This window comes from Tachypleus tridentatus, chromosome 6, assembly GCF_004210375.1.
Source record: "Tachypleus tridentatus isolate NWPU-2018 chromosome 6, ASM421037v1, whole genome shotgun sequence".
Classification (NCBI taxonomy): domain Eukaryota; kingdom Metazoa; phylum Arthropoda; class Merostomata; order Xiphosura; family Limulidae; genus Tachypleus; species Tachypleus tridentatus.
Genome location: NC_134830.1, coordinates 73,343,260 through 73,371,135, shown reverse-complemented (window position 1 = coordinate 73,371,135; position 27,876 = coordinate 73,343,260). Strand labels below are relative to the sequence as shown.

General features: G+C 31.8%; 1 protein-coding gene across 3 annotated transcripts in view; it reads left to right on the top strand.

Moving 5' to 3' along the window:
- LOC143252804 (substance-K receptor-like) overlaps positions 1-27,876 on the top strand; it is a 253,291-nt gene that overhangs the window by 213,138 nt on the left and 12,277 nt on the right. For all 3 annotated transcript variants that reach the window (XM_076505522.1, XM_076505523.1, XM_076505524.1), the window contains 4 exons: positions 20,139-20,326; positions 23,757-24,014; positions 25,978-26,088; positions 27,601-27,778. In XM_076505522.1, the coding sequence (XP_076361637.1) occupies positions 20,139-20,326; positions 23,757-24,014; positions 25,978-26,088; positions 27,601-27,778 (735 nt within the window). The remainder of the gene's footprint in view (positions 1-20,138; positions 20,327-23,756; positions 24,015-25,977; positions 26,089-27,600; positions 27,779-27,876) is intronic.

Here is a 27,876-nt window from a genome sequence, read left to right as displayed (position 1 = left end):
ACTGAACTAGCTGTCTCGCCATCTTTAAACAATAGCGTCAGAAGTATTTGACAAAGACAACTACAAGCAGCTTCTCATTTTTGTGCTCTACTCATGTTCAAATACCATGATTATACAATTAACACACACTATAATACATTCTGCTCTATCATTAAATTAGATAAAACTGTTGCTATTCCACTGTTGACAGTATGAAAATCTAACAATATCTTACAGTTTTGTAATAGAGCAGCTGCCTTAGAGGATTTGGCTACAGAATGTCAGTAATATGATATGAAACTGAAGTAAATACAGACTTCACTTGGTCACAGAATGAAGCAGCCAGTTTATTTCTCCTAAGATCTTTTCAAGGTCAATAGAGACTTCATATTTTCCCAAATATTACTGAGTAATTTAACTTATGTGTACAATTTCCTGCTCTCATTCTTATCCTCTGAAATACCATTCTTAGATTTTAATATATTTTTATCATAGAAAAGGCATCTTTCTCATTACAACCTTGTCTATTTAATTAAACCTGTGACGATCTATCTTAGCGCCAGAACGTGTTGACAGACCTCAAAGTTGACAAGAGTTATTCTCTTTGAAGTCTCGACTTCAAACCATAATGATACAGAAAGTGCTGTGTGCATTAAAAGTAAGACCTTCCACACCTAAACGATTCTTCATAATTTTCCCTATGCATATTTACGAAAAAGGGCATATTGATTTCTTGATGCCAAAGCAAGGTTATTTTACAAAATTAACATAAATTATTTATGTAAATGGTCAAGTTATTTGAAGAACACTTCTTTCAAATCTTTAACTTAGCTCAAGGAACAACTTCGTCTTTTACAGGCTAAAAAATTGGGTGAAACTCAGTTACATCTATATTTCAGTTCTAACTTTGCACTTTGTTCGACAGTTCAATGGCATCGATGGTTGGACCATCAAACTTTAACCATTTCAGGCATTTACCTCGCTGAAATACTTTAGGAATGTCTTCCACATCATCTTTTGTCCTACTTTAAAACGATGAAAATTATATTTGATTTTAACCTTTATGCTACTTCCATGATAATTTCTGTATAAACCTCTCACCTCAAACACTCAACCCAAGTGTTTCAAATCAAATCAAGTTAAAATGTCATAAACTTCATAGTTACAGTTTAGTAAGCCTCTACAGTGGTTTCTAAAGCTAACTCTTGATACAAATAGCGTTTTGGTTGAACATTGGGTATTATATACCCAGATGACTTGATGAATCTTGGAATTAAACTTTTAGGATGTAATGTGCAAAAACTGAAGGTTTTTCTAATAGATATACAGTGTTCAAGATCCATACTTATTATGCAGTGTTTAGTTCCATCAAAAACAAAACAGCAGAAGAACAGTAAACAAAAACAATGCATTCGGAAGACGTTTAGGTGGTAGATGCTTACTAAATGTTACTGATTTATTACAACTCCAGATTTATACTTAAAGCTTAGGTAAGACAAACAAGACAAAAATCGATTTACAATAATAAAAGTTAACCAAATTCTTTTCAGCTAATTCAGATAATAAACTGCGGAGAAAAATACTGTTATAAATTCATATCTACATTATGAGCTAGAAACAAAACAAAATATTGCTATTTGCCAAAACGAAACCATTTTGTTTATTCTTCGTTGGAAAATACAAGGCGGAAAAGTAAATTATTACATTTGAAATTACGATTATTCAGTTGAAACACATATTTATACCATATTAAGTTTTACGCAAATTAGTTACAGTCACTCGAAAATACTTTCTCGCACATGTGATATTTCATATAAGCATTGATGAGTTTCAAATAAATGTCCGTAAAAACCATCACCAATTTAATTACTTATTATTGCGTGTAACAAATTTACTATTCTGCATAATTATGTGTTTAGAAATTATATAACTTAGGGTGTTAAATGTCTGTTATGAAATTCACACCTATTCCCTAAATTTGTAGAAGGTTCTCAGTGTAAGAATTAACAATATATGCTTTAAAAAAACATTAGAGTATTTTTGACATTCGATAACCTTACCGTAATGTTTATAAATCGACGCGCCAAGAGATAATTTATATTTTATTTTGTTGGTTTGCTATATTGACTATACTATAAGCTTCGGAAGCTATAATTGTGATTAACACTCATTAATCTGGAGAGTAAAGTTACTTGACAAGGAATGTTTATAGATTTCGAAAATTACAAACTATTTCACTTCAGTAATTAGCTTCGAATGTTAGTATATCCAAAAGTACATTACTTATTTTCGTCTGTGAAAAACATGCGTGAGCAGCGAAATGTAGCTCGTTAATCTTTAAGGGGCCTGACATGGCCAAGCGCGTAAGGCGTGTGACTCGTAATCCGAGGGTCGCGGGTTCGCGCCCGCGTCGCGCTAAACATGCTCGCCCTCCCAGCCGTGGGGGTGTATAATGTGACGGTCAATCCCACTATTCGTTGGTAAAAGAGTAGCCCAAGAGTTGGCGGTGGGTGGTGATGACTAGCTGCCTTCCCTCTTGTCTTACACTGCTAAATTAGGGACGGCTAGCACAGATAGCCCTCGAGTAGCTTTGTGCGAAATTTTAAAAAACAAACAAACAAAACAAATACTCTTTAAGTGAACTATACCGCTATCAAATGAAAGTTTCTTTCCTCATCGCGAACCGTCTATAAAATACTCAGTTCCAGATTAAATAAAAGACACAATATTGTTTAAAATATTTTTGCAAAGATTTTGTATATAAATAATTACTTGTAATTAAATATTTGTGATGACGTTATTATCAATTGTATTGTTATTTGTATTTTAAAATATGTTTGTATTAAGAAAATAGACTGTGTATAAATCTTATTGGCAAATATCATAGTTATTTTTTTCATCATATTAACAGAAGAGATGATTTTTATTGATACGGAGAGATGACCTAGGAAGGTCGAAACGTTGTTCTCTCCTTATCAATAAAAGTGTTAATACCTATACCAGCCGTTCTGAGATACATTTTTATTTCAATTGGGTTTCTCATCATTAAGAATTACTTACGCTTTACTACTTCTAGTTGTAAATGTATATCTTTTTCATTCACTTTTATGTTTATGTTTATGAATGCGATGTTTTTATTTATCATTTTTCTTTATTTTACCAGCGAATATTTTACAAGATTACCAAAATTCTATCATTATTAAGATCACAAAAACATTTTTGTTGTAGGCTTGACGTTTCGCACTTTAGCTCAATTAGTGCACTATAGGGGTGGCTATGAAGTCCTACCATTCAATTAGTTTGCTTATTTTGTTGGATTTTGTGCAAAGCTATCTAAGGTCATCAGTTCCCGCCGTTCCTAACTTTAAAGTAATAGACTAGAGGGAAGACATCTTGTCAACACCACTTACCGCCAACTCTTGGATTATTCCTGTCAAACCAAATGCAGAAATGTAACATTGCTTCCATAATTCATCCACGACCCCAAATTGCGGAGCTTGTTATTAACAGGCTACGAACCACGAAATATGAGCTCCACAGTCGTAATGTTAACCACTTGTCCGACATGGCCAGGGGATTAGGGCGCTTGACTCTCAGTCTGTCGGTCGCGGGTTCTAATCCACGTTACACCAAAGATGCTAGTCCTTTCATCCGTGGGGACGTTATTATGTCACGATCAATCCCACTATTCGTTGGCCAAAAAGTTGGTGGTGAAGACTAACTGCCTTTCTTTTGTCTTACACTTCTAAATTAGGGACGGCTAACGCAAATAGCCCTTTGTAGCTTTGTGCGAAATCAAAAAAATAAACAAGCAAACAAATTGACGACTGGAGCACACTCGTATTTCATTATTAATATTGTCGATCTGTAAGTCAACCATCTGTGTGGTGTTATCTCACCATCCTATCCCCGTAAAAAATCACTTTCTACAATTTGGGGTGATTTTCATATCCCTTTGTTGTGTTTGATAAGCATAGTTCAACAATTGATGGAGAGTGTTGGCTGTCTTCTCTCTACCTTATCAATCTAAAACTGGGAGCTAGTGCAGGATAGCCCTTAAATATTTAAAACAAACAAACTTCCTTTCCTTTGTAATGGATGGTAGTCAAATCTTATCTAAGCCTAATTAACCATTAATAATTTCATTTATTTATTTTCGTTAGTTTATTTAATAATGCAACATATCTGCTTTTAAAGCTAATATAGATCTACTTTCTATATGAATTACTGCTTATTTCATAATTTTCAAATATAAATAATGACTAATAAAAAATAAAATGTCCCCGCACCCAGTAGACACAGCTGTAAATGTAACAGCTTTCAACGGTAAAAACTAGGGTTTCTATAAATGTGGTTTGTTTGTTTGTTTGTTTGTTTGTAATTAAACACAATGCTACACAATGGGCTATCTGTGATGTATCCAAAATGGTTATCCAAAACCGATTCTTAGCGTTAAAACTCCAAAAAATATATCATTCTATCGCTGGAGGGTATATCTGAGCGTAACTGCAAAGAAACAATACAAAATGTGTATGTTTATTCAAATTAATGCTCATCTTATTGAAATAAACAAACGAGTGATTGTTTTCGCTGTCCAAGAAATCCAGTATCCACTGAAAACTATTATGTCTAAAACTATTTATTGTGACGTTTAGTAAGCATCTATGTATTTTAATGCGTAACAGTAAAGATTGTGTTTGTATTCATTTGTTAAAGTTCTATCAAATGTATACATAATTCGTGTAATAACAAGTTTTGTTTATTAAAAAGAACAAAATAAATATGCTTTACCCCTAATTTCGCATAAACGAAATGCTTGTGTACTGAATCATTGAGATATAACAACCGAATACATCAAAACTTATTTATCAATATCTATATATATATATGACAATCTCTTAACACGTTAGATGGCGGCAGTGTTCCTCAAAGCATAAAAGCCATCTGCTGCATCAGTCTCCTCGGTCACGCGTTAGTGCTTAGAGTTTCAAGAGGCTTTGTATTCTATTACTGTCTTAAACAATGTATAATGTTTTATACTTTATTTTCATACATCTAGATATGTAACATGTTCTTCATAGAAGTTAACATACATACTTGTATATTTATGTAAATGTATAAACTTACGTTTACGTTCTTCTTAGGTTTAACCTTACACGGGTATTGCTGCATTAGTGAACTATTTTTGTTTCCAGCTTCTTAAAGTTTTTTTTTAACCTGAAGTGAAAATTAAAAGGGGATATAAATCAGTACGAAAGATATATTCAAATACGAAAATCAAATTTAGTTAGAATTTTATCGTTTTTAATGGCAAACATAACAGATGTCATCGAATGCCTGCCTGTTGATATCCTAAGCTTCAATTTTTCAGAATTTGAATACTCAGGTTCAAAAGAGTTTTCTTCTAAAAGTTTAACATGGAGGGAAAAGTTAAAGATAACGTTTTACGTTGTCATTATGAGCATGTCCTTGATTGGAAATACTGGGGTTATTTTGACTGTTTATTGCAATCGTGCCATGAGGAACACCATTAATTTTTATTTAGTCAACCTGGCTGTTGCTGGCATATTGATATCAATTTTCTGTATGTGGGTTCACTTGGTCAACAACTTAACTCAGCCTCTATTTATTCTTGGACCTGTAATATGCAAAGTTAATGGCTTCACTCAAAGTAAGTCTATTTCAATATTATTGTTACCAATTTAGCAGTATTTGACAACAACAACAACAAATAGCTAGCTCTTGTTGTTCTACCAGACATGTTCTAAATTTGGATAAATTTATATTTGCTCTGTGAAAAACTGCAACCAGCTTCATTTATTTTATTGAAATGTTACGATAAATGTTTGACAAAATAGAAAACTGTATTTATAAACCAACTTATATTATAAGGACTTCTCTTTCCTTTTTATTAAGATATGATCTGGCTTCAAAAACCTACTCACAGTGTATCAATATTTTTAGATTGTTTCTTTTATATATACCGATAGTTATTTATTTGATACTACATAATTTTCGTTAAATCGTTCCGGTATAAAATGTCATTTAAAAAGTCACAACGTAACTACCCACATTATTCTCCTTTATATTTAATAAACACAAAACTAATTTGATCTTCTTGTGGAAAGAAGTTTCTCACCTTGAAACTGCAAGTGGTTTGTGAACAATATTAGCTCCTTCTGACTTTTTGTAAACAGCTGTTGTGAGTAAAATGTAATAAGGTTAACATGGTGCCTATATTATCTCGTGATGAAGATAATTGTAAAAAAAAGACATGTACAATTTTTCATCTACTTTAAAAAGTGAATTTAAGTGTTTATTTTTTAAATTCATTCTTCAGTATGTTTAAAAAGAAGCTACATTTACCTAATCACGTGGCAGAAAAATAATCATACTCAAAGTCAGTAATGGCCTGTTAAAAGTAAAATTTGACAGTTTTAGTTAACTATAACATTTGACAACTTAAAATTAGTTATGCTATATTTCTTATGAACTAAATAGACAGTTAAAGAAATTTTAAATTAGTTAGATGTTCATAGTAGGTACGTTAATACTAATTTAAATGTCAAAAGATTTTAATCTGTTCAGAGAAAAAATACTTATATAGATAAAACTATACGAATAAGGTGTTATATAGACAAAAAAAAGTTAATTTATGCATCTGATACACATAAAAAACTGCACAAATGTTTTGTTTATATACGCACTTTGTTTTATAGCAGAGTGAAACTGTGAGAAAATGCAAGTCTTGTTCACATATCTCTACCTTGTACTTTAGCACAAAGTAAACTTATTTGTTTGTTGTTAAGCACAAAGCAACACAACAGGTTGTTTATGCTGTACTCACCGGGTATAGAAACACCATTTCTGATGTTATAAGCCGGCAAATTTACCGTTACCCAGAGATGAAGGACGCTTTAAGTAAATGTGTTTGGTTACTACACATAACTAATGCAGTACGGTATAAAATAAAAAACTGAATATGATACATATCTTAACAGTTTTTTTATTTACGAATTGTGCAGGTTTATAAAAGAAAAAAAAACCAATAAAATTCTTCCTGTCGGTAATAGATATTTAATTCATACGTATTTAGCGACATGTAAAAAATACCAAAAAATCGGCAATTTCCATGACTTTTTATGTTAATATTTCCAATAAATTCCATCGATGCAACTATATAAGAACATCATACAAGCTGAATGATAATGATGTAACGTTATTTTTAAATTAAGATAACATCAAAAATTGTTTGTTTGTTTGTTTTGAATTTCGCACAAAGTTACTCGAGGGCTATCTGTGCTAGCCGTCCCTAATTTAGCAGTGTAAGACTAGAGGGAAGGCAGCTAGTCATCACTACCTACCACCAACTCTTGGGCTACTCTTTTACCAACGAATAGTGGGATTGACCGTCACATTATAACGCCCCCACTGCTGAAAGAGCGAGCATGTTTGGCGCGACGGGGATGCGAACCCGCGACACTCAGATTACAAGTCGCACGCCTTAACACGCTTGGCCATGCCGGGCCAAATTTATATGTTTTAGTCTTATTTATTTATTATTTTCGTATAGCAAAGCCACATAGGGCTATCTACTGAACCCACCGAGGGAATCAAACCCCTGATTTTAGCGTTTTAAATCGGGAGTTTTACCGCAGGACTAGCGAGGGCCATCAAAAATTGTTAAATATACATTCTATATCTTAGTTAGAAATTCTTGAAGAATATAAACTAAAAAAAAAAAAAAAAAGAATTACATTTATACAACACAGCATCCTCCCAAAGAGGAACATGAAATTTACTCCACTAGCAACCACATCTTTTGTGGGTCACACAACAATGTGGTAAACTTTAATAACAATGATAATATTTTGTGTGTGCATATGAGTTTAGCAGGAATAAAACGTTTGTGGTAGTTGCTTTCATCAATAAAAAATGATGAATCTCTGTCTGTGCACATTATAGTTCTTTATTATAATGATTGTATGTAAGTAGAATTTCTAATACAAGTTCTCTAGAACAATGACAGTTGTAAATTCCATCAGAACTTACATACATGTGTGGATAAACTGGATTTACTATCAGGCCACTAATTTTACATAAATTATTTTCAAAGTTCTCGAAAGTTAGGTAGAAAAGATTTGGCTTGTAGTACTTTTTTTCCATTTTGCTCTTTTCCACACCAAATTTTTCACGAAATAAAAAGTGTGTTCATCTATATCAAATAGTGTTACAAAAGGATGAAGTTAACCTCTTGTATTTTTCATATAAATAATTAATATAATTATAAAGCAGTCAAGTGTCCTTAGTGGCATACATACCACACCTTAGATCCTGATGTTTTCACGTTACTTCTTCCAGAAGTTCAGTTTGGTATTTGTTTCTTTTTAATAATAGAGCCAAGTGTTGAAATGATAACTTTATGAAATTCATCGTTATCCTTGAGAATCTAAAATAACTATTAAAATATGACAACGAAGAACGAGGGATCTCAAAGAAAATTAGTATTATTTTCAGGCTCTAATAATGAATCTTTTTATTATAGATCACCATTGAATGTTCAAGGAGTGACAATGCTATTCCGTTTGAATTGCCTTCCTGAAATAAAAGAATAAAAATTGTAGTATTTTTATTTATTATATTTTATAATTTTTACAAACAAATCGCGAATACTGTGAATAGATTTACAGTGAACATGGCTCTAAAATATTCCAATTATTTTTTTGGGGTATCTACAGGCAATGTTTTTATCAATTTGTTTAGAAACTGTACCAACTCTACTGATCCATTTTTACTTCTGAAAGGTTATTTGCCACTGGTTAGATTGGTTAGACACCGCATGCTTATCGGCTTCCTTGGGGGTAGAGACGATGATGTTATAATTCCACAAAATTGAATCAGAGGACTCGCTGCTAGGTCGCCATGAGAATGGAAGTTGTCCAGAAAACTTGTTGATAGTTCTAGATGGTGCATTGTAGGACATCATAATTGGCACTATTCTTTGGTAAAAGAATATCCCAAGAGTTTGCGGTGGATAATGATGACTACCTTCATTCCATGTAGTCTTACACTGCTAAATTTGGGAGAGCTAGCGCATGTAGTCCTCGTTCAGCTTTGCGCAATATTCAAAACAAACAAACAAACATATTTAAATAACACAAAAATCCATTTTTCGAAAGCAGTTTATAGACAAATTATATAATTAATCTTATTACACGTGAGGTTTTCAATATTTGCTAGACAAGAGAGAAAGTTAAAGGCCCGGCATGGCCAGGTGGTTAAGGCATTCGATTCTTAATCCTAGGGTCACGGGTTCGAATCCCCGCATACCACACATGATCACCCTTTCAGCCATGGGGGCGTTATACTGTGACGGTCAATCCCACTATTCGTTGGTAAAAGAGTAGCCCAAGAGTTAGCGGTGGGTGGTGATGACTAGCTGCTTTTCTTATAATTTTAGACTCCTAAATTAGGTACTGGTAGCACAGATAGCTCTCGTGTAGCTTTGCGCGAAATTCAAAAACATATAAACAATGCCTACACAAACACCAAAAGTGACAATTGTATCAACCAATTTTTTTCCCTTCACAAACATTACTCCAAATACAGCTTTAGGGTTGATTTCAATTGGTGATGAAATGATAGTGATAACCTTTCTTAGGTAAGAGTTTTCAAGTGAAAATTAAGATTGAAATTGTATGTGCATCACTTTTCCAGAGTAAAACCACGCTCAATCTCTTGAAATATATTCATTTCAGATTTAAAGTATCTTTGAAGATTAGTTCTGAACGCAGAAACTGAAATTTGGTATAAAAATAAAATAATTATATCTTTTAAGAAAGGTGAGCCTAAGCGATGAAACTTATTTCATTACAAAATTAGAAGTACATTCTAGCTTTCTTTCGTATACTACCTCTGACAGGAATTCTGTCACATCAATGATGAAGGCTGTTTAGAAGTTAGATAATCTTACAACAATATAAGTGGTGTTTTTGAAACACGTAGACAGACTATCGTTGTTGAAAATCAAAATTTCTTTCAGACCACAAACAAATAATAAAGTAATCTGTTTATTCTCCACTAAAGCTCATAAAAACCCTACTGACTGCAAAAAAGCAGGATTTTATCTGGAAGGTGCATCAGGAGGCACTTATGGATGGACAGGTGCTACACAGCCAACACTGAGATAATTCGTTACCACCAGGTCTCAGGTACTCGCATTTGAAATAAAAAGCTTTCACTTTTGGGATCTATAATATTCGCTTAGTCAAACATTGTAGAGCGTGTATAAAAGTTCAAGTAGAAGAAACCGTCGTCAGCACCTATTTAACAACAATGTTGGATAGTCACTTGTCATCATTATCATTATGACAAATATCGAGAGAGGTTGTTGTAAGGTTTTTATTTTGCAGAACAGCATCTTATATAAGGTGCATGAAATATCCAAGTTTTTCTCAAGCACCACAAGGGTGAAATTGGAAGTCATATAGTAAGCTTTCCTCTAGACGGATGGAAGAAATGAGCTTCAATTGTACAGTGCCATAAACATGAAATTTGCAATTGTCTAATAGGTGGTAATACAAATAATTCTAGGCGGTATGTCTCCAGGTGGATAGCAAAAGGCAAAGGAATTGCATAATATGTACCATCAAACATATGAATGTGAAAGTTATGCAAAGGTAAGATAAACAACAAAGCCGAAAATATTGTAAGAGAAGCATCCTCTGCACTAGTGTGGCACGAGCGTCAATCACGCAAGGTCTTCATCGACATCACCATGTATTGAGAATGGTGAAAAATAAAATACCGTAAGGTGTAGCTACTAAAACCAAAATATTGAAAAATTAATAGGACGGTATACAGCCTAAAGGAGACTGTGAAAATCAGTAAAGAAACTCTACTGCATATCCTGCAAAGCGAATCCTAGGATTATCACCTAGTTATAAACTTAACTAAACCAAGAACTTAAAGATCTCTATTTTAGTAACATTTATTTAAACATTAAAGATTTCTGTCTATACGAACACGATAATTGTATTGCAAGTTTTATAATTGTTTTTGTATATCGTATGTAACTGTTTTCAAATTATATTCTAACAATGATATATTCCAAATTTTACTCTAAAGTTACTAAAACAAAAGAACTATTTAGATACTTGGATCAAAATTTATATTGTTCAATTTGTAGTTATAAGTGAAATAAGCTTTTCCCATACATTTTCACATAATTTTAAAAAGTATATTCTGAAACTGTAATTCCATTTGATGTCCATCATTGAATATAAAAGATTCACAATTTTAAAAAATTTTCTTCAAACTAGCTCTTTATAAAGCATGCAAACTTTATTTAACAAAATTGGAGATCGCTCTTTGTTTTCCTAAATAAGCCATTATTTGTAGTTAAAAATACGTATCATCTACACAACAGCAGAAGGATTGGTAATTTGGTTAAATTATATGAAAGTATGCTTTACACATCTAGTCATTTGTAATTATTTCTTTATAAAAGAAGGTACTGTTAATAAATAATGCACTCTTATCCAGAACAATTAACATGTCAAATTCGTATTTCTCCTTTCTCTAAAACTAATACAGTATGATTTATTAAAAGCCTCTGTAATTATGATAAAAAGCAGTATTTCAAACCATTTCAGCTTAATATTTTTGATTTTTGTTCTTTGGATACAGTGTTATAAAATAAGTTTCACATGGTTAACTTTGCCTCTTTGACAATTGATTATTTAAACCCTTAGAAAAGCAAAGTAGTTTAAATCATAAAATATATTTTTATGGTAATTTAAATAAGTTGCAAAGTTTAAGGTAAAAGTTTGATTTTAGCTTCAGAAATATGTATCGCAATCGTATCCTTCTATTCGTACAAATGATGGACCATAATTATTAAATCCGACAATTAATATTGAACAAGAAAATTATGGAAAATATTTTCGTATTTCTAAAGAGGTAATTAAAGTGTTTATTAAGGTACTGCTTTAATGTTTTTTTTTTTATTTCAATGGCATCTGTAGTAAATGTACTGGGATATTTAATAGGCTCCAAGAATGATTTCAGTGTTTGAAATCTAGCCACCATTAAAATAGATAATAATTTAATGGGAAACCTACCATTACTGCTACTAAGGAAGATTTAAGAAAAAGGTATAAGAAAACTGTCCTTCACAACGTATATAAAAGTTAACACAAACAATTAGTTTCGTATCTGCCTTATCCTAGAAGTAATTTCAAATAACTTTGCTTGAATGGAATTAGATGAGAGAGAGTACATTTGACATATCTGTATGCATGCCTTGAGTGAAAAGTTAGTTTGAACAAGGCTGATACAAAGATATTACATTTTCTTCACAACCTGTGGATAAATTGGGATATTTCAGATCAACACATAATTATTTATAATTATGCTACTCTGATTTTACCGCTTTTCTTTATTTTAACATTTCTTAACCACAGTGATTTATTTTGTCATTATCAGGAAAAATTAAATACTTCTGATAAATTAACGTAATATAAAAGTATAAAAGGAAGAGAAGTGTCTTATGTTATATCATTACAATATTGTTATGTTATTTACATTAGAATGTTATTCAAGAATTTATAAAATTGTTTTGTAATTTTTCAAAAGTTTTCATATCAATCTTAAATTCTAAAATGAAAATTTCTCCCTGTCCAATGGCGTCACGTTTACGGAAATACAACAACACAAATCCAAGATTTGATTACCCGCGGTGGACCCAGCAAATACTTTAATGTAGTTTTATTGTAAAACAACCAATTAAAATAACAGAAAACCTGCCAGAGGGTTATCGGCACTACACGTCCCTAATCTTGAATATTTGTGTGCGTTTTCGTATTGCAAAGCTACATCGGGCTATCTGCTGTCTACCGAGAAAACCGAATCCCTTATTTTAGCGTTGTGAGTCCAAAGACTTGTCGCTGACGCAAGTTGAGACCCTACATCTTGAAGTTAACATAACATACCGCTAACTTCTACATTACTGTAATAGAAAAGTGGGTTTTAACTGAAACTCTGACAAAGTACACGCAAGACCATATTGTGGTGTGTAATTTTTTGGGAGAAACGAATCTTGAGCTAAGAGTCATACGATCTACAATTCAACATGCTGGAATGGGACTCTCGGCATGGACAAGTGGTTAGGGTTATAGACGAGTAATCTGAGGGAAGCGGGTTCAAATCCCTCTCACATTAAACATGCTCGCCCTTATTATAATGTGACGTTCAATCCCATTATTCGTTGGTAAAAGATTAATCTAAGAGTTGGCAGAGAGCGATGATGATTATCTGTCTTCCCTCTAATTTTACACTGCTAAATTATAAACGGTTAGCGCAGATATCCCTCGTGTAGCTTTATACGAAATTCGAAACAAACAAACAGCTAACAACTGGGAAGTACTCGACCCAAAATAAAACACTGAAACTGGAAGGTCTTTACCTGAAATGTAAGCATTTCATAATCGAACTTGAATACATTAATGGTATTTCAAATTTTACGGTTAAGTTTTTGTTATATTGAGTTATGAAAATACCTCCATCTCTTTGTATTACACAAATCTAGTGAAGTACCATTGTGCTTACTGTAATTAAGGTCATGCATTCGGATGCAGTTAAGACCAATTTATAAGTTAATTCTGTCTAATTAGACTTATGACAGTATAATGTTATTTAAGGTAGGGAAGTCTCAAAATGAGCTGCGAAAATATTTTGAAAAATAGCACTTTCGAATGAGTCTAGACGACCAATGTATTAGATTAAGAAAATGGAATTTACCAATAAGAAATTGATGCAAAATACGGAACAAAACATTTACGAAGGTAAAAAAATAAATAAATAAAATGAATTCATAGAGAAATGCTACTTTACGAACCTGAACGTTTAAAATAGAATGATACATTTGTGTATATATAAAAATAAAATCAGAATTCATGCTTTGTATCTTAGAATAGGCCCGGCATGGCCAAGCGTGTTAAGGCGTGCGACTCGTTATCTGAGGGTCGCGAGTTCGCATCCCCGTCGCGCCAAACATGCTCGCCCTATGAGCCGTGGGGGCGTTATAATGTGACGGTCAATCCCACTATTCGTTAGTAAAAGAGTAGCCCAAAAATTGGCGGTAAGTGGTGATGACTAGCTGCCTTCCTTCTAGTCTTACTTACACTGCTAAATTAGGGACGGCTAGCATAGATAGCCCTCGAGTGGCTTTGTGCGAAATTCAAAAACAAACAAGTATCTCAGAACGGCTAACACGGGTATTAACATTTTTATTGATAAGTTCCTAGGTTAGCTTTACCTTGGAAGGTCGAAACGTTGTTCTCTGCTTATCAATAAAAGTGTTAGTACCCACACCAGCCGTTCTGAAATACATTTTATTTTAAGTGGGTTTCTCGTCATCAAGAGTCCATGCTTTATTTAATGAAGAATAATATATTTTGTAAAATATGTAGTTGTTAATAATAGGGACAAAAATGCTCACAAAAGAGTAATTCATTTCTAAGCTTTCATAAAGTGAATTTTTTAAGTTTCTATGTACAGCTTTTGAACTTTTTTTTGAACTCCCTCAAGAAAAATAGGAAAACCGATTATGAACACTAAAGTCCAGATAAATAACAAATTCGAACATATTCGATTGATTAATCCTGGTGTCCATAAATCACATTTTTATATTTATCTTCAAAATTTGGATTAACCTCTGGAAATGATTTATAGACTTGGGTTGCATATATATACATATAAACACACAAGAGTGTTAAAAATTATGAATTTTAAAATGAAGTATGGATCCTGCTACAAAAGTCATAAAACAAGAATTAACATCGCAATTATAAATTTATATAATTTAATTGTTACTTCGGCCTATACATAAATATATAATGTTGCCAATGTAGAGATTAAATTTTATAAATTTATGATTGAAGTTTACATTCTTGTTTTGATATTTTTTGTGGCAGGATCCCTACTTCAGTTTAAATTTCGTAGTTTTTAATCCTCTCATTTTTTTTACTTTTTTTTTTTCTCGTAAATGTATAAAGTATATACTTTACCTTTAGAAACTGTTGGGTTGCTGTCGATTAATATGTAGCGCTATCTGTTGGGTTGATTTGAGTTGAAGATATATTTAAGTATGTGCATTATATGTTTACCATTTATAAAAATCTATATATATTTTTCTTAATAATATAAACGCCCAGTCAAGAGAGGTGGAGAAATTTGTAGCGATAGTCCAAGCCGTCTAAGGGTTTGTTTGTTTTGTTTTTGGAATTTCGCACAAAGCTACTCGAAGACTATTTGTGCTAGCCGTCCCTAATTTAGCAGTGTAAGACTAGAGGGAAGGCAGCTAGTCATCACCACTCACCGCCAACTCTTGGGCTACTCTTTTACCAACGAATAGTAGGATTGACTGTCACATTATAACGCCCCCAAGGCTGAAAGGGCGAGCATGTTTGGCGCGAGGGAGATGCGAACCCGCGACCCTCAGATTACGAGTCGCACGCCTTAACATGGCCATGCCGGGCCTCCGTCTAAGGGCTAGATCCACCGATGTGATCACGTAGATAGGTGGTAGACAAAAATGTTGCTGTTATTCAAATTTTTTAATTGTTATATTGGAAACTTTAGGAACCTTTTTACGTATTATTTATATAAATGCTCATAATATATCGTAACAAATACTTTAAATGGTCGGTTTTTCTTTTAAGAACGCAATAGAGTGGCTTAGTAGCACAAAAAATTATTTAGAATCCTTCCCGATCTCTATTATTAAGTACTATGGTACTTAATAACTATCTTAAAAATCACATCAATTTATAATTTTGTTTATAGCCTATTAATGTGTTCACAAAAAAATTCAAGTTTCAAATTTTATCGTATCGAATAATGGTTAAACATTTGAATGTTAAATGAATATTCTGAGATGTCATAATATTGTTGTAGTTTGAACGTTAATATGACCTCTATCAAAACATCAATACGTTTAATGAATTACAGTGCTAAACTTCCGAGGTACGATTCCACGCGGTAAACACAGCAGATAGCCCAATGTACCTTTATCCTAAAACAAACAAACAAATGTAAAAACAGTATTTCAGTGCACTTAAGATGAATTACAGATGATGTAAAAGGTGTAATTCCCTACAATGAGTCCAAGGTAAGTTTTAACTTAATCTTGGTGCTTAACAAGAAATGACGTTTGACTTTGTACAAACAATGTTTCTTTGGAACATTTTCTTGAAACAATAATAATAACACAAACCTGCGAATTTAAACTTAATAAAAGCCGTTTTGGTTTTAATAACAAATTTTCTATAATTAGGCTATACAGATTGAGAAAAAATATTCTTTTTTCTATCACGTAACACTTTTTAAAACTCGGTAAGAAAAAATTTCTAGCTCAGATCAAATTTAAAATAAATGTACCACAAATATAACAGAAAATGTTTAAGCCTTTTGTTTCCACAGCGACAAATGAATTTATTTTGTTTCTTTTGAATTTTGCGCAAAGCATGCTGTCTCTAATTTAGCAGTGTAAGACTAGAAGAAAGCAATTAGCCATCACCACCCACCACCAACCCTTAAGCTGCTCTTTACTCAACAAATAGTGGTATCGACCGCCACATAATAACGTTCCCAAGACTAAAAAGGCGGGCATGTTTGGTTGAGACAGGAATTTAAACTCTCGTGTGTCAGATTGCGAATCGAGCTCCGTAACCATCTGGTCAGATGAATAAATAAAAGTACAAAGAAACACGCACACACAGACACAAAACTATGCAAAAATGACACGTCAAGTGGCCTTTTAAACATTTATATACCAGTGATGTGTTTCTAGTGGGTTCTAGAACGATCGGTAAGGATCTCACGTCGGGATTGATCTAGAATCATCTATAGCCAGTGGTTGTCAACATTTTAATCATAGCAAAATGTGATCCAATTTCGATGAAAATGATTCACTTATGTAAAAGCACATATGATGATGTGTAAAAAATCTGTATGTGACGAAAAAAATGGATATCGTTTTCTAATTCAGTGTAAAGGAGTTACTGTAGAACATCTAAAAATGTTAAGATGGTAAAATCATTGTAACCTGTGTTTTTAGTTTAGGGTCAACCCAAAATTTGACGTTAGAAAGGTAGAGAAATTACAGTAGAGAAAAGCAAGTATATAAATATAAAGGATTTAATCGGCTTGATTTTTTTTCAGATTTGCATTCAGAATTCAATACATCAACTAACGTATGTAATATTTGATGGTTCTTTTATGAAACATAATTCGAATACCTATAAAATTTACTTATTTTACATGTAATATTTATAGAACAACACGCTGTTTCGATAAAATTACTAAAGTAATGAAATATTTATTTCTTGAAGATCCTTAAATGTCTGGTTGAGTTTTCTTGGAGAAAATGACTTCGTATTTAAATGTATTTGATACTGCTGCAAGCCTAATTTAATATTTTATTATCTTATTTTCACGAAGGAGACTTTGAAAAAAAGTATTTGGTCAAAAATGGGTTCACATGCTCATTTAATTCATAATTAAGACATCACGTTTAATGTATTATTGCTATATATAGAGCTGATATTAATTTTATCTTATAACACTTCTTTAGCTCTATAGTTTTCATACTTACATAAGCTAATGTTTATCATTAAGTAAACGACAACACAATAGTATTATACTTGATGTTTTCTTAGAACTGTATTAGTAAGTAGTTCTAACCCTGAACAAAAAAAAAAAAATCCTTTCCAGTCTCCTTACTGGAACTCTAAACAAAAAGAAAGAAGAAATACACATATTGTTATAATTCATAAAAGTATATTAAGCATAAAGTTATGTTTTCGTATAAAAGTTTTAAAATTATTTTAGTATACAGAATGTAATCCTCTAAATCAAAGGAGATGACTGTTGATGTTTGTGTTTTAAACAATACGTTCTTTACAGACATTGTTTTGAATTATTATATTTGCGCAAATCTACTCGAAGACAATCCACCCTAGCTGTTCCAAATTTTGAATTGATAAACTAAAATAAAGGCAATCAGACAACAGCAATCATCGTCAACTCTTAGTTTACTTTTTTCTGATATAATACTGGGATTTGACAGTCATTTTTCTGACACAAGACAGCCTCAAACTGTAGAGCGCGAGTTTTTGGGAGGAGGTAAATTCTTTGGTCTATACATCTGTATGCTAACCAGTAGGCCACTCTAGTCTGTATGCAGGAAGTAAAACCAGTAATAACTAAACTAGCATCTCTATAATCGCTAACATCGGGCGTTAATTACTTTCAGTTTATACATTCCTTCTGTATTTATAGCTCAAATTTATTATGAAATTCTCAAAGATTCTCGAAGAAAAGATCATAAATCATATTATATTGTACTTAACTTTATTTACCAATAATATAAAGAATGAACTAAAATATTATGTTTTATTTATTTTTACCCGTTTATTGCTTGCGAAATCGAGCCCTTGTTTAATTATTCCGTTATAAACCATTACGGCGTTCGACTTGTAATTTGAGGGTCGCAGGTTCGAATCACCGTCGCATCAAACATGCTCGCTCTGTCAGCCGTGGGGGCATTATAATGTGACCTGTCAATCCCACTAAGAAAAAGAGTAGATTAAGGGTTGGCGGTGAGTGGTGATGACTAGCTGCCTTCCCTCTAGTCATACACTACTAAATTAGAGACAACTAGCGCAGATAGCCCTCGTGCAGCTTTGCGCGAAATTCAAAAACAGAAACAAAACAAACAATAAACCATTACGCAAAAGCTACTGCAATACTGGAGAACAAGCTAGTTTTACTTGATAAAAATTATTTAAAATTTTAGTATGTAATTAAACAAAAATATGATAATGATTATTATGTACTTTTCAATGTGTGTTTTTCCTTCATATTTTTATATACTATTCATTTTCACAGTGTAGTTTATTGGACCACTATAATTCTGTTGTTTGCTTTATTTCCCATGGTTTTAATTCAAGTTGTGGAGTCTTGTTTTTTTAAACCTCGTGCGTCATCATGATACTTTTTTCAGAGTAATGTGAATACGTTTTACAATGTATCTTACCAGTTTGGTTTGGTTTGAATTTCGCGCAAAGCTACACGATGACTATCTGCGCTAGCCGTCCCTAATTTTGCAGTTTAACACTAAAGGGAAGGCAGCTAGTCATCACCAACCACCGTCAACTTTTCGACTACCTTTTTACCAATGAATAGTGGGATTGACCGTCCACATTATAACGCCCCCACGGCTGAAAGGGCGAGCATGTTTGGTGTGACGGGGATTCGAACCCGCGATCCTCAGATTACGAGTCGAGTGCCTTAACCACCTGGCCATGCTGGGCCTTTTCAATAGAAATGGCAGTGAAATAATCACGAGTAACATATAACATCTGTACTTATTGCACAAAGATTACATATTGATAAAATGGGTCTCGCCATTTCTCAGCTGAAATTGATTTATTGTCGTTCTACTTTCTTAATTTTAGTTCTGTATTATAAGATGTTTCAAGTTGCAGTATGCCAACATTATTCAAATATTATCTCATTTATTATAAAGCAAATGGTAATCATATAGAATTATATATTAATTTTTATTGGATAAGTTAAACTTCATAAAATACTTTGTCAACTTATAGTGAAAAACAAACTTATACGATTTCATATCAAGATGAAATAATGATAACGAAATATTGTTTGACTTCTAAAAGATTTAATAAATTTATTGTTGGAGTTACGAAGAATAAAGTTCAGAACCATTTTTCTTATTCCGTAATGTTGTAAGGGATTGATACAAGTATTCGCTGATTAGACAGACGCGACAGAGATAATAATGTGCGTAGTGAACTATACAATTATTTTGCAAATCGTGAATAATATTCCTAATTCACACAAAAAAATAAATATATGTTTTTTGTAACCAGAACTAGACTTTGATGTAATATCTTAAAATCTATATTGGAAATGTATAATAGTTTTCCTTGTTTTACTTAACAGTAATTACAATTCCTTCCCATTACTTTTTCCCAGTTACAGTCATAACGCAAAATCGATCAGTAGCACATGTAACTAAATACATTGCAATTATATCGTTTTACAACTTTCTCTTCTTTTACGTTTTTTTACAGTGACCTGTTTGACTTGTAGTGTACTTACACTTACGGCAATTTCTTGCGATCGTTTCGTCGCTATTCTTTTTCCGTTTCGAGCCCGGATTACTAAGCAACGGACCGGAGTTGTTATAATAGTAATATGGCTGATCGCTCTGGCAGCAGCCACTCCGTTTTTAGTATATAGGGAATATTTTCAGATTCAGGTGAGAAATCAGCTTATTGTACTGCTGAATGCAATTTAGTTTTAAAGGATGAGAGACGACATGAGAAAGCCTTTATAATTTTGAAAATGTGATCTTAGAATTGGAAAATGTACTTAGAGCCATAAATATTTTTTCTTAAAAAAAGTTACAAAAATAAATGTTGTGTACGTATAAGTACTTTCTTCTTTATTAAAGTTTTTCTTTACTGTATTTTTAATACAATAGCGCTGATCACATCCTAATCTGTACAGCTACAAAATACTACCTATACATCACATAGCAATAGATTTCACCTAGTATATGAAACGCATTCTCCGTTTATTTTTCATTAGAGTAAGTTTTCGAAATACTTTGAATGAAAAAATTATATATTATTCTTGAATTTATAACATTATAGCATTAAAAAGGCGAGAATCACAAACGTAAATGCTACAATCACTCATTTCACGTTGTTGTAATAATTGTATGTTTGATTTTTAATTTCGCGTAAAGTTACACGCAGGCTATCTGCGCTAGCTGTCCCTAATTTAGCAGTGTAAGCCTAGAGGGAAGACAACTAGTCATCACCACCCACCTTCAACTCTTGGGCTACTCTTTTACCAACGAATAGTGTGATTGAGTGTCACATAATAATGCCCCAATGGCTGAAAGGGTGAGCACGTTTAGTGTGACGGGAATTCAAACCAGCGATCCTAAGATTACGAATAAAGGTGGCCTTACCCATCTGGCCACGCCCGGCCTTGTGTAATAATGTTCTCACACAAAATAATTTTCATGATTCTTAAAATGCAAATTGACGATTTACTTCAGAATGAAATGCTGTTTTGCACTGATGTCGCATGTTTAAAATCAGTGTGTTGATATAAACACTTGATTAAAATAGCTGTTTTCATGGATTTTTGGTGTCTTGAGCTATGTAGCAGGATGAGGCGAGACACCAAACAACCCTTCACACATATTCAATGAAAGTGAAATCTGGTGTGCATGCAAAACACTACTGTTACCAGACAGCCCGATGTGACTTTGCTATTAGAAAACACACACACTAAATTCTTACTTTTTTCAAATATTATATCGTCCAGTTAAATGCAGAGTAGAATGTTACGTATTATATTTGATCCCGAACGACTCTTCGATTTATTACGTCACGTTTTACGATTTCAAATAGCCAACAATTTTAATTTGGAAATTAATTTAATGTTAATATGCATCATAGTTATGGTATTTGCCAACAAGATTGATACACACAATTTTCTTTCTTGACACAAATATATTTTAATATACTGAAAAACAATACAATTTTTAATAACGATTATTACAAATAGCTATTCCAAATAATTGCTTATATACAAAAATTTAGTCTTATATCTGGTCTGGAAGTAAGTATTTTATCAGTCCCCTGTTGGTACAGCGCTAAAATCATCAGTTCGATTCCCCTCGGTAGACTCAGAAAATAGCCCGATGTGACTTTGCTATGAGAAAACACACACACCCTTCGGTGAACATGGCAGATTCCCCACTGTGGCTTTTCTAAAAGAAAAACACATATTTTATCAACGGTCCAGGTCCACGAGGCGCAAATTAATTTTATGTTGATACATATATACACTTCATTTGATGGTAATGCTAGCTAGCTCTATTCTTCACACGTAAGTTTTTTTTCAGAAGTTATGCGATAGAGTCGTAGAAATACTAACGTCAGAAGTTAATTCTTTAAAATTGAACGGTTCGTAATATTTAAAATCTATAAACGTTCCTGGTCAAATTATGTAGTTTTCTGATTAATATCACAATTGTAGCTTCCGAGACTTAGAGTATACTGATTGTAGCTGACCAACAATTTTTAATTATTGTCTCTCGGCATCTTGCGATAGCTGGTATTTATATTAATTAGGTAAAATTCATAAAGCTCACGGATATTCGAAGATACGCTAGTGCTTACGAACGACATATATTGTTGATTCTTACACTCGAGAATATTCTACAAATTTAAAGAACAGGCCGGACTTGCGCAATACACATTTAACAATATACGCTATATCCACTAAAATGAAACAAACGTATCTAATAAAATAAATGTATAACAGTAAATATGTTACAGGAAGTATAATATCATTCACATGGTCACGGCATGTTGCGGCAGCATGTGGAATAAATTGTACTCTGTTCTCGCTATAATGAGTAGAATAATGGTATCATTTGTCGCTATGTTCATCAATAATTATTATTGTTCAGTTTTATTTCTGTATGGGTATGAGAATTGGATCACAATCCAAATTCACTTTAAATGTGTTTACACCTAGCTATAGGAGGAAGCATGACTCAGTATTATTAAAAAACATATATTGCTGTATATATCATTGGTTTAAAGGACATGTTTTTGAAACTATTGCATATGAACTGTTTCGCGTTAAACGGAATGCATCTCATTTTGTGAGATTATTATACACGTATAACGCAGATAAATGACCAATCATTTACATTTCAAATCATATGTTTGATGCTTGACTTGCATATGTTAAATGATTGGAATTATTTTATTATTTAAACTATCACAACAAAAATATTAATAGTTCCGATTTTTTATTTATTTGTGCAATTTACTTTTGGTAAATGACGTTTAGTATCAATTTTTTAACTGGTTGAATTTACAAGTAGAGAAATAAAGAAGTGGTAACAATCATTCCATTAGTTTGAAACTATACGCAGTTACTAATACTTACCACTAGTTTAAGCTTGTTCGAGCGAGATTCAGTGAGTTTTTGTGAAATTTTAGTCATTATATGTTTAAATAGATCACGTAATATACATTTTAATTTTTTAAAAGAAACTTTCTAGCAGTTTTTCATGCAAAGAATAAGTGTAAGTATTAAAAACTATATTAAACCAACACACAACCACACATTTTGAGCCAATTAAGTGCTGTAAAAGACAGAAGTGATCTTCTCACATCATCTGATTGGCTAGAAATAAATTTATCGTATACTCAAATGCATAACAAGTCCCTGAAAAGTTTTTTGAAGCACTGTATATTTAATTTTCAATTAATTGTTATACCCTGTTATTTCCTGTGATATAAACAAGTAACGCCGAGTCTTAATAAATACAATTAAAAGACGAGTTAGTGATCTAGAAAGATGAGTTTTTATTTTTAAGATATTTCTGGACGTCTTTGGTCTAACAACGTTAATCAATTTGGATTAGTTAAACTCAAAATGAAGTTATTAAACCACAAGTTATTTGCATGTTACTTATAAAATAGTAAAATATTGTAGATTGACTATCTAGATAATTTTTGTTTCAGAAGGCAACTAACTTAAACCGCATTTAAAAGTATTTATTTAAATGATTGTCTTACAACATTTTCAACACAAATAAAAGGGATTATTTTGTTTTTCTTTCTTGTTAATAAATTATTATTTTTCTGTAGTGGAAGGACTTTGCTCAGGCGCATTGCGACGAAATTTGGCCCCCTTCCATTGATTATGATGAAAGTCTCCAAAAGTGTGTAACAACCTACCCTTCGAAGCAGTTGTATTACACATTTGTTGCAGTAATTCTGTTTTTCCTCCCTGTAGCCATTATGGCTGCTGCCTATTTCCTGATTATCTGGAGGCTATGGGTATCTGAAATACCCGGCGAAAGAAACCCAGTGAATATGAGAGTACAGCACCGATCGAAAAAAAAGGTACAGACTTTTAAATTGAGATAAATTGTATCTCACAAGAGAAATTTAATACGTATAATACCAGATTCTAAAAGACAAAGCCACTAATACAGTTAAATTTGGAAATTCTTTTGATTACATTTCATTTTTTACATAAATATTATTTTTCTTTACCAACAATGAAATATTCGTGACAACTGCATAAAAATGTGATTTTGATATAAAAGCGTTTCCAAGTCATTCTTGTAAAGCTTACTGTTATTTAATAATTATCAAACACAAACTAAATATATAAATACCAAACCAGCTTCCACAAGCAAGACAGATAAAGTTATTCCTATGAAAACTTGCTTCCTTAATAAAACGTTGATATCATATGCGTCATGACCTATTATTAAGCTTCACACGTTACACTTTTTGCATTTGTATAAAATATTCTATTACATTATTCACCTGTAGTTCTACCTTTACGATATACAGAACTAATACATAAATAAATTAGTAAATATGCACAAACATTATGTACCAATGTTTTTACACACACTATTTTGAATGAGAATTTACCTGTTCTGAAGAATTTTCAGATAAATCTGAAAAACCAATTTTAAAGCTCCAGAAACTCTTTGATCCCAATATACGACAAAATTCAAACGTTTGCAAAATTTAAACCGCAAATTTATCTTTTACGTTTATTTGTATTACCGTGCCAGGCATGATTTATGGTTAGAGAAGTTTGGACGGATAAGAGTTCAAACTGCAGTGTGTTATTGAATACACTTTGCACAATTAATTTTGGTGATTTGAAACTACGACAATCAAGGATTCTATTTAATTAAGAGTAGCTGTGTATCTCTCTCTCTGGACAACAATTCCAGTTTCGAGGTGACTATGCTAAAACCATGGAGCCTCTGACATAACCATTTAGCCCTACAGTGCTACTCCAGTTGAAAATAGCAAATCTTTATTTTCATGTGTGGAGGAAAACCAACTAAACCCCATAAAATCCCCATTTTGATACTCCAGATATAAAATTTTCGAAATTCCGAACTTAGGTTATTGTTTAGATAGCTTTACACATTCCTATAATTTATCTTGTAAACCCAGAGACCAAGCCCTAAGAAAGTTTTCACTTCCCAAAATCTGAATGTAAATTATTAATTTTATACGAGTTCTTGCAAATCAGTACCAAACTCTAAGTAAATGCGCTCAGTCAAACTTCTTTTGCGTTTTTCTTCGTCTATATTCTGTCGTGGTCAAAAACATATGTCCAAAAATTCAAATCACTTTGTCAAACATAAATGGAGGAATTCAGTTATCAAGTAAACATAGTTTTAAAGATATAAAAAGAACCTGATTAATTTAAACATTATACAATATTTGTAAAACAAATTCTCAAATAAACTTTAATTTAAGTTATTTATATAACTAAAATTAATTTCTTTAATAAACCAGCTTTATATATATATAGTGAATTTTGAAATGTTCAAAATTCTCAAAGAAATTATTAATCAGATACTCAAAATGTCTGTAATGTATCTTAATCTTAGATCATTGGTTATTAGTTTAACCAACATATCTTATATAATACGTTAGACAGATTATAACACAATTATATTTTTATAATATATTAATAGTAAATAATGCAAGTTCAAAAATTAAGCACAAGCATAACGTAAAGTATAAAACTAACGTCTTTCTAAAGAAACATAGTAAGTATGACATTCGCATTAAATAACATATGAATTCACTTAGTTGCCGAAATACACACTCAAAATAATATTATTGGTAACTATTTTGATGGTAGAAATAATTTTTTAGTAAAGTTCTGATTCTTAACTTATTAATTCTAAATCATAAATATTGACACACTCTTTTGTATATTTCTTTTTGAACGAAATAAGTTTAATCTACATTAAATACAAGTTAGTTTCAGCACAAAGAATCTTCTTTCAGCCTGCTTGTCTATAATTTTCGTTTTTCTTAGGTCATCAAACTGGTTTGTATCGTGCTAATAGCTTTCGTCGCTTGTTGGCTACCTTTACAAGTTATCATCCTGTATTCTCAGTTTGTGCACTCAAGTACTGAAATTGGAGAGGTAAGAAACATAAAAGTGATGTAATGTTTAAAAAGTCTGAAAATGCAAACTAGTACAATTAGTGTGATCTCAATGTATGAAGATGTTTGAAATAAGTATTTTTATTCAAATAATCAAAAAGTTTTGAAAATGTAGGCAACGTAAATATAGGCATCTAACTAGGGGTATTGTGATGTATCAAATATTACGGCATAATTAACATATCAGCATAGAATAATTTTGTATTAATTTCTAGCAAACAGATCAAAATGACATACAGGGTACATCACAGAGTGGAGTAACTTTGTATTTATGATACATCTAATACAGGTTTACTTTTTTATAAATTATACACATCTAATAGGATTTTATATTGTTCTACATTAGGCAAACTGTACTCTCTGAAATTATTATTGTTTCATAAGTTTCTTCTACAATGTTGTATATCATAAGTTTTAAAGGAATTATTTGCTTATGCAACGGTTGATGCATTTATGTTAGAAACATTATAACAATGACATTCAGCAAAGTGTTTGAACAGACAAAATTGTCATACTAAGACGTTGTAATTACCATTTTCTTTATATAAATATTTCATATTCTTATTGATGAGCATGGAATAAAACTAGTATGATTTATTATTACTCTAAAAGAAACTGTATTTTTAACGTGGATTTAATTTGGCCATTCCCGAATTATTATTATCATCACTCACGTATGATGCTACTTAATCATAAGCGAAACATATAAAATATTTGCATCTCTTTTGGCGATCATACTAAAGTAACCTCATTAATAATGTTAATTAATCAGTTATACTTCATCTTTATTAAATAATTTTTATATGTAGTCCACAGATAGTTTAAGAAAAAAAAACATTTTATTAGAATAATTATTATCAATAAAAAGTTATTGAAACAAATAACATTGCAGTAAAACTGCTCCAATTGCTACAACTTAGTAAATCGTATTTTAGAGAACTACACAACTGTTGAAGATTCTTATTAATACTTAAGACTAACATGTCCATTAAAGTAAACTAAAAAGAGGTCAAACTGTCCACGGTGTTTTATTTCGGCTTAACTTGCGGTTAAATGTTACCTTAACTTGTTTAAACATGTATAGCAATATGTTTTGTCAACAAATAACACACATATAAAACTTTAGAATGTATAGTTAATTAAGCAATCCTGGGAATTTCACCTAAGGCAAAATCGGCGACCAATATTATACAAATATTACAAGCGTTAATATCCATCGGACTTACATATAGAAAAATTATATTTACCATTAGATAAATTTCATTTGTATTGAACTCATAATTGTTCTTAAAATACATTTTTATAACTTACGAATTATACGTGATGAAATGTCTTTATTTTGATATTTTAATAAATAATATACCCTGTAATTTATTCCAATAATTATTTCCCATTCATTCATCAAGTAATAAAGACTGTTCAATATACATTTTTTCCCAATTTCATTTATAAAAATAACAAAGAAACGTCAAATATTTTGTTTATTTTACAGCTTCCTAAATGGTTTTCTGCTGTTTCTTTCTACGCCAATTTCTTTGCCTACTTCAATAGTGCGCTAAACCCAATAATCTATGGAGGTATCAATAACAACTTTCGGAAAAGTTTTTCTCTGGTGGTGAAGTGTGGATATCGGGATTCACATTTTGGTAGATTCCAGCAATCGATTTCAGGTTATTGTTATTAATATTGGTATAGTTCAATTTAGAAACTAATAAATAACTCATGCTCCAAAATCAGATTAATCACAAAATTAAAAACTCAATAGAAC